The sequence below is a fragment of the Parus major genome, chromosome 15 (assembly GCF_001522545.3).
Source record: "Parus major isolate Abel chromosome 15, Parus_major1.1, whole genome shotgun sequence".
NCBI lineage: Eukaryota > Metazoa > Chordata > Aves > Passeriformes > Paridae > Parus > Parus major.
Genome location: NC_031784.1, coordinates 7295837 through 7310654, shown reverse-complemented (window position 1 = coordinate 7310654; position 14818 = coordinate 7295837). Strand labels below are relative to the sequence as shown.

Genomic DNA, 14818 nt, shown 5'->3' with positions numbered 1-14818 from the left:
TAGAATTACGGGGGTGGATGATGGTTCATGGTTTGGAATTTGGGCCTTTAAAGTCTCTTGCCCACTCTGATGGGAAAGTTGCTCAGTGCCTTCATGACAGTCACTAAAACTTTCCTTTAGTCATAGCCAGGGGCACAACACCTGCTGTTCCAAACATAGCATCCTCTGACAGAGTGCCAGAAGGTATCATCAGGGTAACTCAAGCAAGACAGCAGGACACAGATTAGCAGTGGCAGGAGCAAAGAAAGGCCAGTGACATTACTGAGGAACTTGGCACGTGGCAAAGGCAGACGACTAGAACACAACAAAAAGGCACCTTTCTTTAGTGTCACACGATAAAAAAAAAAAGAAAATGAAAAGTGGGGGTTGTGGGTCACTATTCATTGTGTAACCAATATCATCTCTCCTTGCTAAGTAAGTTGTGTACAGTCAGCAGATTTCCTGCTGTAATTCATGGGAACCTTAGGGGACATCCAAAAATAGTCAAGGATATAGTTTTTCTTAAGTCTCAGGCTAATCCTCATAATGAGCACTGAGGGAGAAAAATCGCTGGATGCAGGAACACACTACTCAAATTCTTTCCCATGGCCTAACAGCAGAAATATTTCACATTTCAGTTGACAACTAATAATTCATAATATTAATTTTCTGCCTGGTTATTTGACAGGTTATTTTTAATCAAACAGTGGTGTTTGATTGCATTTCATTAAAGATACACTGAAAAATATAAACACCACTTTTTTTTTCTTCCAAATGCACTTTTATGTATCTATAAGTTAGCAGTTAGATTTGAAGAGATTCCGCAGCTATACAGATCATGCACAAGAGAAAGTTATTCACTACCCCCAATTACCATTAAAAGGACCTACCATGCATGCAAATTAGACCCAGGAGTCAACAGGCTGGGGTTTAATGTCACGGGCATCCACCAGATTCACCGAAGCCCTGTTACTCCTGTTAATGTTTTTCCTATTTGTGTCATTCTGCAGCACAGGGTGAGGAGTTAAAGCAAAACAGAGCGGATTAATCAAACAAAACCACCAAACAAGTCGGCTTAAAGTAGCACAAGGGAAAATTAGTGGTAGAGAAAGAAACAAGATCAGCAAAGGCACAATACTGACAAAAGCATCTGCAACAGCCAAAAGGCCACACTTCCCTGGAGTCCCAGCCTCCCTTGAGCTTTCACACAGCTCATGAGCCACAACCCCCACAGCCACATTTCTGTTTGGCAGCCCAGGGAGGAAGAGCAGCAGCTGCTCAGCTCTGCCCAGGTAAGGGCAGGGCTGTGCCCACCTGTGCTGTGTACAACAGGCTGGATTCTGGCTACCTCCAGGTGCTCAGAACCGAGAGGCAGCGCAGGCTGTGGGTCACACACTGTTGTGGTGAAATGTTTCTTCTCCCTTTCTCATAAAAGCAGTCACTTGCTGAACCTCAGGTTGTGCTTCACTTCAGTCATACACTGGAGTTAAGGCTGCTTGATGTGATTTTGAGTGTTGCATTGGACCACTTCAATGAATTTTGAGTGGAAAAAATAACAAGTACTTGTTACTTTCCTACCTCATCCTATTTTCCTTAAAAAGGTATTTTTTGTCAAGCTCCTATTGATGAACATTCTTATATAGCTTACTGCATCCTTGCAGAATGTACTAGAAACTGTGATGAGGGAACTACGAAGTTTATTTGACTGATACTGGCTCAAGTGAGACCATCTCTTGCCAATTGGAGGAGGGGGACACATTGTAGGACTTAAGTAATGAGCTCAAAAAAAGTCCAGGCAGATTGAAGCCACTCTCCAGGGTGTACCTTCATGCAGAACACAGCAGGAAATGCCTGACTAGGCAAGTTAAAACAGGCAGGCTGGTGCAGTAGGACACCTTCCTAGTTTACCATCTATGGAAGTATTTTTCTGCAAATAACATTTTTTTATTTCCCTGTTCAGTGATGCTGGTTTTGCCTTTCAACTGACTGAAGTTTAACTGTTTACACTCAACATGAATCACCTGGATTTTCTGGTATTATCAACAGTATGCTGAAGGTTATTAAGGACAGCCTTCTGCAGACTAGCAACAACTGTCTTCTACCACTGACTCTTACTTTCCTTCCTGAAATTACTCCCCCAGGGGAAAACCCAAGCTTGTTTTAAGGCCAGGGAGAACTGGTGGCCACAGCATCAACAGACTTTTTACTCTGAAAAGTGCAACATAAATGACACAGAGCCTACTGAGTCACATTTGCACACAGCCTATAATACAAATAGCATTGTAAAGTAAGAATTATTTTTAATTAGAAAGTAGTCTAAATTTGTATTTAGAAGGCACACACATAACACTCTGCATGTCTCTTTGCTCTCCATCTCCCTGGCCCATGGCCATGGTCCACCATCAGGACTCTGAATGAGTGCTGCAGAAATGAGTACTATTCACCACACTGCTGGACATGGACAGACAAGATCACACCTATTTCTCATGGTGAAGACAATAAAGCAGCATGACAATCTGAAGAGACTTGTCAGAACGAAGTCTGAGCACAGTTACACAGCTCAGGGCCAAGGGAATGCTGCCTGGACAAGGGCAACAGAACAAACACTTTCTATTTTTACAACCTCATCCTTTTACAAGCGTACAGCAGCTACCTGCATTTGCTCCTGCACTGGAAAGCAACATTTTGTTTTTATTTCTAGTTAGCCAAGTGCTAAATTACAAAATAATGCCTTTATGTGAAATAAAGAAAAGGCACTTTACAGCCCCCTGGTGAGCGACTACCCTGTGTTTCTGGCTGAGGACACTCGGTTCCTTTCTTCCCAAGGCACTAACTTGGCAGTCAGCAATAAGAGGGAGCTCACTTTCAAAGGTTCCTTCTCGGAGGCATCTCCTGTGTTATCACTGGTCTTGTACTTGCGCTCCTTGTCCCGGTGGTCGATGGTGGAATATCCATCTGAGGAAAAAACACAACACTCAGGCATGAAGCACAAACCAGATCAGAAACAGAGCTGATGCAAGCAGAATTCTTCAGTGAAGGAAAACAAACCACCACAACCCAAAGACGCCGGCAGCCTGCTTCTCACGTGCTCCAGCTCTGAAATTTCATTTTTACCAGTTAAAAACAAACAGAGAAGCCTCCTTTTTATAGCACTGCCAGATGCTGGCACTCATTAGCAAGCAGCACTGTTTTCATCCCAGCCTGCTGCACTTTTTAGTGTGCCCATGGAAAGCAGCAAGTTGTCATCTCATGCCCTGTGGCTAATGAGCTCCAAATTCAGCCCCAATCCTGCATTCCTTGCTTAGCAGCCTGATTAATTGGCCGTGTTCATTTTCTGAATGCTCTGCAGCCTGTTCCCACTTTTCCTGAGCCTGACTACTAGCAGGACATGACAATAATTTGGAAGAGTCCCCATCAGAGCACTGAGAAAAAGGGCCTGTCGAGTTGGAAGAAATCTCAATGCAAACCCTGCTGTGCTTGGGCTGTCTTTCATTACGAAGCAGCACCTGTTGGTGCCTTTTCTCCTGACAACTAAGGAAGAGCATGAAAGCGTGATGAATACAAGGAAGAAAACTCTGAGAGGGTTTTATAAAGAAATGGCTGTAATTATTTCAGAACCTTTGCTTTGAATCATTGTCAGACAATGTAAAACTTGATTTATTTTCATGATGCATCAAATTTCCTTCATTATCAGTGACAAATAGATCCTTGCCTGCTCTGCTTTGACAGCATTGTAATCTGGAGTAAATGACACCTGAATTTATACTTCCCTGTAGGCTTTTGTTTTCCCCTATGTAAATGAGGGATCATTAATGTTTTCTTGTTCTGACAAATTGTTTTTAGAACACTACAGAAAGTTTTACATAAACTATCAAAATACCCCTCTCTTGGTTTGTTACCTGCCTGTAACAGGCCATTAAGGAAAACTAAGTGATGTATTTGTGGGCTTCCTGTGGCACTGTTTGCCCACATGACAGCTGCACACAGAGCCAGGTCAGACTGAGAAGAGCTGCAAACCCAAGTGCACACAGATCTGCAAACAAGCACCTGAGGCAGGATGTATTTTTGACATCAAGGGCAGTAAGAGATGATTTAACCACACTGACCAAAAATAACTAAAGAATTCTAGAGTTATATATGTAGTTCACAGATCATAAAGCATGATTTGCTACACAGCACTTAACTTACAATTACTTGTTGACAATCAAGATGCCTGACATTCTTAGCTATTCCTTTTGAACAAAAACAGAAAAAAACCAGCTGCACCCAGCTACCCAGCCAGCACTCATGAAGAACACACAACGGATAATTCTCTTTCAAATGACAGACATGAACACTGCTAGTAGGCTACGTCCCTATCTACAGATTCATCATTTATTTAGAACACATATACTTCAAGAACAAAATACTTCACAAAAGTATGTACTAAGTGATAGCAAAACAGAAAATCAAACTTGCAGCAACTAGGTGGTAGCTTTTTACAATCTCATGGTAACTGTACTCACAAGGATATAATGGATTACTTTGCATTTTTGTAGCGTCATAATTGTGGGTGATCCACAAACACTTGTAAAAGGAATTGCCAAGACACAATGGAAACATTTAAACTACCCCCAGAAAGCAACAGCCACTAAGTGAAAGATGGCAGCTGTGATACTTCCCAGGGAGAAAGACTGTAATCATAAAAATAAAAATCAAAAACGATCTTTAATGATCGGTTTAACTTTAACTATGAAACAATTAAAGTTTCCATACTTAGCCAGGACACATCAGCAAGAAGAAAATCCCACTTTTGCACCAAAAGTAATTTGACAACAAAGAACATTCAAGAACTTTATTTTTTGTATCTAAATTCCACCACATTTTGCATTTCATCCTGCAGGCCCCTAGCCTGCACAGAGACCAGCACTGGCAGGTCACATGTCCATAACCAACACACTGTGCTATGCCTCTGTCAAGATAAGCAGCAGCAGAGATAGGAAGCTCATGATTTGATCAAATGAAATGAAGTATCTTGAAAGGCTGCATCAGAGAAGTAATACCTCACTGCCTGGAGAGCCAAGGCTCTGCAAGGATGCTAGGAACACTGTTTCTCCATGTTTCAGATTCATTTGAAGAAGCAATCAGAATTAGTTGCTTCTGTGGCATAAAGATCTATACCTATCTTGCTGCTCCAAGGTATAAGTACATTATTTTGACTTAATACAATCTCTTATCTAGACAAAAGTTATACTGGTCAATAGAGGAATGTCCCATCCTTGGCTTGTTTACTTCTCTCTCTCAGCTTCTTGTTTGTTGTCTCTATTGCTTCTCTATCTCCCACTCACTCTACAGCAACATTTTTATGTCATCACAAATTACAGGACCAAATACATGCCTGCCAGTGTCAGTCCATCTGTGCCCTCTAACAGCTCTCCACTTAAAAAGATCAAACCTCTAGACCCATCAAAGAGGAGGAGAAGGAGAAAGAGAAAGAAGTCATGCCTGAAGATGGCATGGAGGACAGTGGCATGTGAACTCTATGTCTCTGGTCTGAACAATTTCACCTCCCAAGTGCTCCTGTCTGAGTGACTGCATGTTAACTGAGGCACACACAGTTTTGGATGACTTGGTGTAGACTGGAGATCTCTGCTCTCTGCAGACAGCTCAGGGCAGGGCCCCAGGCACATGGTGACAGTTCCCAGAGCTGGGAATGCCTGACACACCTGAGCATCTCATGGTAACTCATAATACAGGTTGTCTTCTATCTCCCAGCACATCCACATCCTACCCAGGCTGTTCCACTGCCCCAGACAGCAAGGGTCTGACTGGTTTAGTACTGCCAGCTGATGGGGAATGTATCCTTCTGCCTCCCTAACCACTGATAAAAAAGTGATTTCCTCTGGTGAGAAGGATGACCCCCACAGCATTATCAAAGAAGCGGAGACAGCACCAGCAATTTTCTTTTTGTGATCTTGAAGCAGAGCCAATGTGGGCTCATGGAAAGGCTCAGGCAGCAGGACAGCCTGAACACTAGTGAGAACAGCCCACAGAGGAGGGGCACACAGGTGGGGATGTTCTGGAACCATCAGTCCTCTGTATACTCTGGAGGGGATGAACACTGGGCTGGAAGCACCAGTTCATTAGAGTGAAAAAAGAACAAAAATTCCAGAACACAACAGTCCATAATGAAGTTAAAATCAGAAAATAGAGTCTAGATCAGCCTTCTCACGTTAGTATGCCCATAAGACAGAAAACATGCGGCATTTGGAAGAGACTGAAGGAAAGAGATGAAATGTTTTTATTCCAGTTCTCTGTAAAATTAAGCATAGTGAACTGGATAAATTAATTTAGTCTCTTTTCAGCTGACCTCTGAAATAGCACAAAGTTATAGTCATATTGGAAGTGAAAGGCACTCAAGATCTGGGATCAGGAACACTTGACAGATCTCATCTTCTAAACGTGATAATAAGACTGGAGAACAGCATGGCCCAGAGAATCTGTCTGATGCTGTACATATGCTGTAAATTTGCATTTTGTTTGGTACTCAGGGCTGTACCAGTAACTCCTGAGAGCATAAGGCAGCAATTAATACTGAGACTATAAACAATCAGCACTGCCCATTCTGCAGCACCTGCCAGCACACAGCTATTCCTGCCAGGCAATCCTCTCTGAAGAGATTTTCTTCCATTGTGAGAACAAATGTTTCAGTGTTCCCTAAGGCAAAATACATATGGACAGTTGATTCATGGCAGGTGGCATCTCATTTTTCCAAGAATACAAAAGGTAATATGTACCTGTTATTTTACTTTCTGAACACACTTGGCTTTTTCTTCACTCTTAACTTGCTATTTTATTCAGCCACAATCACTAATAGCAGTGTATCAAACTGTTTGATCTGGAGGCATGCATATAAGATGCATTTAAATAAAAACATCAACTGGAAGAAGTAAAGCAAATTCTCAAGAGACCACAAAGCACCTTTATCTACCCTGATAAAGAAAAAAACCCTCTAGAAGTTTAACACTACAGGGCTTATCAGTCTCAAAGCACATAACTGACAGTGGCTCCTCTCAGTCTACAAGAAAAGCCAGGCTTATTTAGATGCAGGTAATGGAAAGTAGAGCCATGAATATCACACACACTAACCTATTTTTGGTTTTACCTACAAAAACAAAGGCAGAACAGATTTAAACACAAGCAATACATTGCAGTAAATTTTCAATTCTTTTTTTTTTTTCTTTCTGAATCCTGAAGACTTCCAGATCTGGAACAGGGCATGCAGCTGCTTCAGGGACCAAAGAGCAGAATGAAAGCTGGGTCAGTGTACCTCCAATATTTGCATAAAGTAGTGGAGAAATTGGTGTGTAGACTCTACATGTATACAAAGAAAAAAAAGACAACTACCAATCTTTTGTGAGGTAGTGTTCTGTTTTTAAATGTCAGCTTTATCCATCTGTAATAATATCTCCTAGAGAAATAGTTGAACTTTCCTATGAGTGACAGTGTGCTCTATTGGAACAGACAGAGTTTGATCTATGACTGAATTTACCTGGACCAAGTTCATCCATAGGTATCATATCACGACTCCCAGACTTCTCATTATCTAGAAAACAGAAGCATTGGAACAACAATTGGTACATTTGCTTTTCTCAAAATCTGGTAGTTTTGAATTAGTCACAGAACCAGAGAGGTCTGTAAAGTACTAAATGCAGAGATGATTGTAAAAAAATTCCCAAACTATTCAACTGTTATCCATTCAGAAAGGCAAGTCTGAATCGAACTCTCCAGAAAGCACATATAATCCATGTATTTTCTGCTTTTGCAGAATAATACAAGGCTCTCTCTCTCCAGCAGAAGCCACAGCTCTGCTTTGGACTACCTACCATGATTAACAAGCTTCTCTTTGGTCTCTCCAGAATAAAAGAGAAAGAAAATAAGTAAGGGTGCAGCTTCTCATGGCAGAAAGGAACAATCCAAGCCAATCCAGCAGCCCGCTGAGCCAACAGAAAACTAATCCACAAAGAAAACAAGTTTCTTGTCACATCAGCAAGCTGACCCAAATCATCCTCTGTCTGCATTATGTGCCAGGTTTGATCAAAGACAGGGAAGGTGAAAACAGGCAGGGCAGTGTGGGGCTGTGCTTCTGCAGTAACCTGCAGTTAAAACAGGCAAATCCTGCTCTCAGCAACCCAAGGCAGGCTCAGAGACACAGCAATCATGGTGAAAACAAAGCTGGTGCTACATTGGTGTTGGTGTGGCTGTGCCTCATGAAAAAGCACAGACAGGATTACTTGGAGCTTGCATAAACTCATCTCCAAAAAAAAAAAAAAAAATCCTGCATGGTAGAGGAAGAGGCTGTGCCAAAATGGGCACACATTTATTTAAAAAAGGGAAAGACTCCAGTACAGGGTAGGGGTAAGGTCAACCCCACCTGGACAAAGATTTAACCGGTAACACTGCATCCAAGTTGAGTAAACAGTAGCAGTAGCATACATTTTGTAAGGGAAGAAATTCTATTCATCTCCAGGTAATAGGGAGTGATTATTTGACTGATTATATTGGGGTAAAAATCACACATGAATAATGCATTTTTACCCTCTCATTCTCTAACACAGTCACAGCAAATCTAAAATACCAGTAAAGCACTATATGACAAGTGATAAAGAGCAGAACTGACCTTGACTTTTATCCACCAGAGGCAAAGTGCTGTCATCGTAGCCAGACCTGCCAGCAGTACCTTTGGAGCCCTTTGGAGCTGCAGAAACAGACTACAGGACAAAAGCCACACAAATACCAAATTGCTACTTAAGGAAACTGAACAATAAAATAAACAGTCCAACAGCACAGAGAGAGATTACTGAATGCTCTTAAGCCCCCCTTCTGTTGATAATAGGGAACTGGAGTATTTTTTTATTTTCACATACATTTAATGGAGGAGCTTTCTCCCAGTTTTCTCAATGGCAGCACTGTTGCCCTGTAAAAGGAGCAAAACCCTTCCACAAGAAAAGGTGAGAGGCTGTATGTCAAGTAGATGTGGCTGCCCTAGGCTGTTGTACAGCTCGTTTCAAATGAGACACGACTAAGACAAGACATGCTAATTCTTCTGCCAGTAACTCGGGGCATTTGGGCTGTACAGAATGGCAAACTCCCCAAACCGAAATAGCTGCATTCCACAGACCACAGCAAAGCACAGCCAGCAACTCTATGCAGGATGGTGTGACTGACTAGGGTACAATCCACTGTGCTCTCACCTGGAAGAACAGAAGAGCTACAGACTGCAAGATTAGCCTAAGTAAGGACATCTCCACTCAGGCATTTCAAGAATGAAATTTGAGATCTTTAATTTGAGATCTTTACCTGGAAGTGTGACTTGTTCCACCCATCCTTCTGAAGGGCATTTCGTAGCTCCTTGTAACTCCAGATCATCTGAAGAATGTGAGATGCTGCTTTTGTTTCTCTGGGAGACTGGCTGATTTACAAAATAAGATTACAGTTTAAGTATCAAGCAATGCCCGACTATTTGTTAGTACCTAATGCTCCACACAGCTATTACTTGAATCTGTATGTAATGGGATATATGTGAAATCATTCAGTGACTTCATATGTACAGGTATTTCGTGACAAAAACAGAAATCAAAATGTAATGAATTTTGTGTATTTCTGTGTTTTCACATGTACTGCTGGACAAGCACTGAGGCCATGGTGACCCTGCTGTCTTGTAGCTGTCACTAACAAAGAACAGATTCATTCCTGCCTGGATTTATTCAGAGAAAAAAAACCCAAACCAAAAAATGTTTTAAGCCACTTTTCAAACCTTCACCCCAATGTACATCTATTCCTCACAATTCAATGAAGTTGCTCCATGGTTTAAAATACCTTATGCATTAATTTTGGTCAGCAAAAAAAATAAGCTGTTTTTAAATGGAAAATGAAATTTTATCCATTCCTTACTAAAACAGTACACAGACACCTTTTGTAATATAAAACAGGCCTAGATCTTTGGTGGCTCTCATATTTTGTAACAATACAACCCAAGAAAGTTATTACTTCAGCCACTCCCCCAGAACTTTGCAGTGAACACACCTACAGTGTCTAATGGACTGAACTACACAAAACTAAGTTTCCTTTCAGCAGTTGGAACACAGTTCTTAAATGGAAGAAAATTTGTCACTTCAAATTATCACCACCAGTCCTTTGGTCAGAGCAATTACTGCACATCATTAACCATTTCATTTGAAAGAAACAGATTTCATCACTGGCATTCCAGGAGTGGAACACTGCCACAGAAAAAAGGCCTTTCAAACTAAAACCAAAGATCGTGGCTTCACTGCAAATGCTGCCTGGTAAGTGTACATATGGTGCTAAGATGTCTCTTACAAGGAGAGATCCTGTCGTAACATGACTGAAGTGACTCATCAATTAACCTTTTTCATCAAGTAAACCTTTTAAAGGTGCTGGCTGTTTTCACTTTGTCTATATTAACTGCTGAAATTACAGCTCTGAAAGGTTGGGATGCTCCAATACTTTCACAAAGCAAAAGCTGCTGTTCATAGTGACATCTTCATGTTTGCAAGGAGTTCTTATGCATTTTGCTTTCAACTGTCACTTACCTTGATTTGCTGATAGCTACCAGCTTCTGAATGCCCTGTGTCTGGATCAGAGACCTTGCGTTTTCTGAGCTGTCAGTAATGATTTCATGGATGGTATTCAACACTGCAACCACTGTATCCTCTTCCAGGTTCTTTGCAGATCTCTGCTGCCTGCTGGGCAAATTTCTTACCAGCTCACCCATGGCATAACTACCTAGGTAAGGGGAAGAGATACCATTATAGCCTTAATAATAATTTCAGCTTCCCATCCTGAATGATAGAAGTTAATGGTGTTTGCTATGTCGAAAAAACTCTTATAATGCATGTGTTTTAAACCACAACACTAACTTCACAGGGTATTTATCATTCATTATTTCAAGGTGATTGACAGCTGATAAAGCTAAGATAAAGTCCTTCATCATGGATTCTGAAAGGTATTGAGGGGAGAAAAAAGCCATTTTTACTGAAAATTTTACAGCCAACATCTATCATATTTTGCAAAGCCTGAGGCAAAAAAACATCCAGTAGCTGCTAATGCCACATATTCATGCTAATACACGCACATGGCTTACTCAACTTAGCCTTGTAATAGGCCTTCTGGGGCAAGGTGTGCAGCCATGCATTTATTAACCTTCCCCAACAAAGGTAAGAGTGGCTCCTCCTGGGTGCAGTTAGCCTTCTCCTTGTATAGTACTGGAGAAAAAACAGGGAATCTGGGAATCTGGACTTGATCATTTCCAGGTATCCAACTGTATCATTTGCCTCGCTACACCTCTGAGCTATTTAAATGAGAACCTAACATATTAAGGTAGAATCCCACCTTGCTATTTCCCAGTATCAACTTCAATGATGGCCCTAAACATGTCACCAGTATTTCCTGGCCTGACAAGGTCAGTTTAAACCAATACCTTGATTAAATACAGAAGTCATCTAGAGGAAAACTCCTCTCAGCTGAATCTTTCATGATTCCAGCTTATGGGTAGGTGAATGTTATTTACCACTTTGGAGGAGCTAGAGCAGTGCTGAATACAAACTTGAAGAATATTAAGTTGTTTGGGGTCCAGCTTCTACAAACACTCACCAGGCAAAAGGAAGAGAAAGGAAGGAGGAAGCAAGAAAACCAAAGGTACAACTTCAGAGCTCCCTGTACTTCCCCAGGTAAGCCCAGCATGCCAAAGGCCAGACTCCTACTCCAATGGAATAGCAGGCAGGCCTAAGGAGCAACATCTGTGATGTGTGACTATGAGCACAAGTCCCGTACCAGCCAGAGCTAAGGAAAAGACAAGAAATCTCTTAACCCATCCAGCCTCTGCACACACTCCTCCCCTGCAAAAATCTACACCTAATGTTACAGCCAAGTTAGACCTCCCTCAAGCCACAGCCTGCTTGGCCTGAAAATACATTGAGCTGACAGCTCCCCACTTGGTGGCTACAGCACAATCCCAGATAGCATGGATGGAAACTGCAGAGAGAACAAAACCTCAGCCCAAGGGACAGAAAATGTGAGGTCTCTCAAGGGTCTCCAAGATCCCAGGCTGGTTAGAGAAGTTCAGAAGATACCTATGAGATCTTTATTGCGACGATCCATGGAAAGGTTTCTCAGGGCAATGGACACAGCCCTCACAACCTTGTCCGAGTCAGACTGGAGCAGCTCCACGAGCACTGGCAGCCCCCTCTCCTTCCGCACCGTCGCACGGATGTACGTGGACCACTGATTGGGACACACGAGGGAAAAGAAACAACACCAAGTATTTGTGAGTTCGCATACCTGTCCTTTCCTTGCCCCTGGCATTTCTTTCAGTGCTGTATAACCTGTTTTTTTTCTCTGCAAAGACAAGCTATGTTGATTTATCCCATTGCCTTAACCCTTCATTCAAGTTCACCAAGCACCGAGGAAGAAAGGGTGTATGAGTTCATCCTACAGCTAAGCCAGCTTCTGGGGAAAGAGGGCAGGAACAGAAGGAAGGAGCATCATCTGTCAGCATATGTTCTGTACACACCTTGGTGTGAAAACACATTCCTCTGGACTAGGAAAAAAGAGGTCACTTGGAAGAAACAGTAATACATCTAAAGCATCTGTTATCTTCCTCCTCCTCCAATTTCATGCTTTTATTCTGTTTCACGATGGTTTTTAAAACAAGCCTGTATTATTTAAAATAAACTGTACTCAAGGCAGCTGCGAATCCTCTGGCTGCTAGTCCCACTTTGCTGTGGTTCTAGAGTGAGCAGACAAATCTTTCAATGCCACTTGCACTACGTAAACATCACCAGTCCAGAAGATGCAGAATGTCTTCAATAAGCAAATGGAACTAATTTCCTGGACATACCCACCTCCTTCCTTTTTAAAGGAGATACAAATGTACAAAGTAACAGCACACTTACAATGCGACATCCCCTTGTTCTTTGCTTACACAAAGGAAACAAAAAAGACTGAAGAGAAGACTGCACTCACCATCCAGTTGCCAGCACTAAGGTTCTGCAAAGCTCCTGCTGCAGCTTCCAGAGTGTTGAAGTTCTGACTTTCGGTGAGGATGGAGAGGTATAGTCGGACCACATCTGGCTGGTACAATAATTCAAAGCCTGCACGTGGGGCAAGAGAACAGAAGCAAGAGAAGCAGAGAAGACAGTGTATAAGCAAACACATTCCCTTATTTAATAACATAAGAGAGCAGCGAAGCAAAAGCTGCTACAGCACAGAAGAGCTTCTCTCACGTCCAGGACATTCTATCCACAGTTACTGGAAATGGTGGAGACAGAAACCCATGCAGAGAAATGTTCACCTGGGCTGCAGGTCAATTTGCTTAATGTTGACAATTCTTTCTGGAATCTATCCTAGGCTATAAACTGCACAGCATGTAGGTGATGGCAAGGTGACAAGAGACAATTTTTTCCTGTAACAATTATTACTTTGCAACTCTAGACTGGGCTGCAAATTCACCTTGCACTACTGTCCTTGTTCAAATCTCTCTCAACACAAAGAACAGGGCCGAAGAGTGAGCTACACCATCCTGTCAGCCACACCCTGTACACACCCAGGGAAAAGAAGGATGTCAGTCACCGGAACCCCCAAGTTCCAAGGAGGAACACTGAGTCCAGTTCAAATATGCAGCACAGAAATACGCTGGCATTGTCCCACACTGGGAGACTGTGATAGCCACATCTGCTCACTGCAGGTGCCCAGAGTCACTGTATCAGCTGTGCAGTTTAAGCATGACAGGAATGAGAGCTATTACCAGCTCTGCCATGGATTTCCTTTTGTGATGCTGAGTAACTGACAGTATCATCATGTCCCGACTTCTTCATCCACAGATTACAATTTATGCATCTACCCACATTAAAAAGAGGGTCTTAGGCAAGAACTCCATCACTTCAAATTGCTGAACAATTTGAAGCAATTTTTATCTATCTTCCTTCACTAAGTGTAGCATGACACACTGCATCAATGAAGACAGAGTATGCCAAGCATCTGCTCAAAGGACTTGCCAGACAAAGCATCTCAAACTGCTGTTCAGGTTATGTGAACAAAAAACTAAACCCCTAAATTGCCTTGGTGGGTGCAGGATGGCACAAGCAACCTCTGGTCAGTGTGACCCACCTGCAGTCACTGTAGCTGGTCTGGTGGCCTTTGGGATGTTTGCAGCAAATAAGCATTAGGTAATGCAGCAAGTATTACCTAGGTGAGGATTTCTAGAAAAACATGACATCAAAGAAAGCATAAAGGTATGAAGAGGCCTGGGCAAAGGGGGAATTTTAAGCTTGCTTGGAGCAAAATAATTTTTATTATTTGTACACATGAAAAGAAATGTTTTTCACATAAGATGCTGTCTTAGAATTGTACCATAATTCAAAGCAAGTTTTCCACTAGTAAGACAAGGAGACTTCCAAACACAAATCACTTTCCCTTCAAAATCACCCATCTCTCATACACACATGGCAGATTATCATATTTTAGACATCTTGGAGCAATGATGTCCTATCCAGTGGCTATCCTATTTTTTAAAATTCTTTGTTTTGTTTTTGTTTTTCCCCCCTGTTGCTAAAGACTTCCTGAAATAAAAGCCTTGATTTTAAATGTAACTATTTCTCCACATCCTTCATACCAGTTATGGTTATGTAGCTTTGTGAGTCAATATCTCGGAACTCAGCCCTCTAAACCCAGTATAACACTGCCTATGAACACCAGCTACATTAATCCCCTGGCTGTACAGGGGGTACTTATCCCACTGAAAGCAAGCTAACACAATCAGCCAAGGTTTGTTCCATACCAA

The 14818-nt window shown here is 42.0% G+C and overlaps 1 protein-coding gene across 12 annotated transcripts in view; it reads right to left on the bottom strand.

Moving 5' to 3' along the window:
- ARVCF (ARVCF delta catenin family member) overlaps positions 1-14818 on the bottom strand; it is a 248060-nt gene that overhangs the window by 5644 nt on the left and 227598 nt on the right. For 11 of the 12 annotated variants that reach the window (XM_015643618.3, XM_015643623.3, XM_015643624.3 and 8 more), the window contains 8 exons: positions 13003-13130; positions 12111-12261; positions 10572-10764; positions 9319-9430; positions 8639-8729; positions 7511-7564; positions 2843-2934; positions 870-983 (listed from right to left, as the gene is read on the bottom strand). In XM_015643618.3, the coding sequence (XP_015499104.1) occupies positions 882-983; positions 2843-2934; positions 7511-7564; positions 8639-8729; positions 9319-9430; positions 10572-10764; positions 12111-12261; positions 13003-13130 (923 nt within the window). In that variant the 3' untranslated portion in view covers positions 870-881. The remainder of the gene's footprint in view (positions 1-869; positions 984-2842; positions 2935-7510; positions 7565-8638; positions 8730-9318; positions 9431-10571; positions 10765-12110; positions 12262-13002; positions 13131-14818) is intronic. The other variant, XM_015643626.3, reaches the window with a different exon arrangement.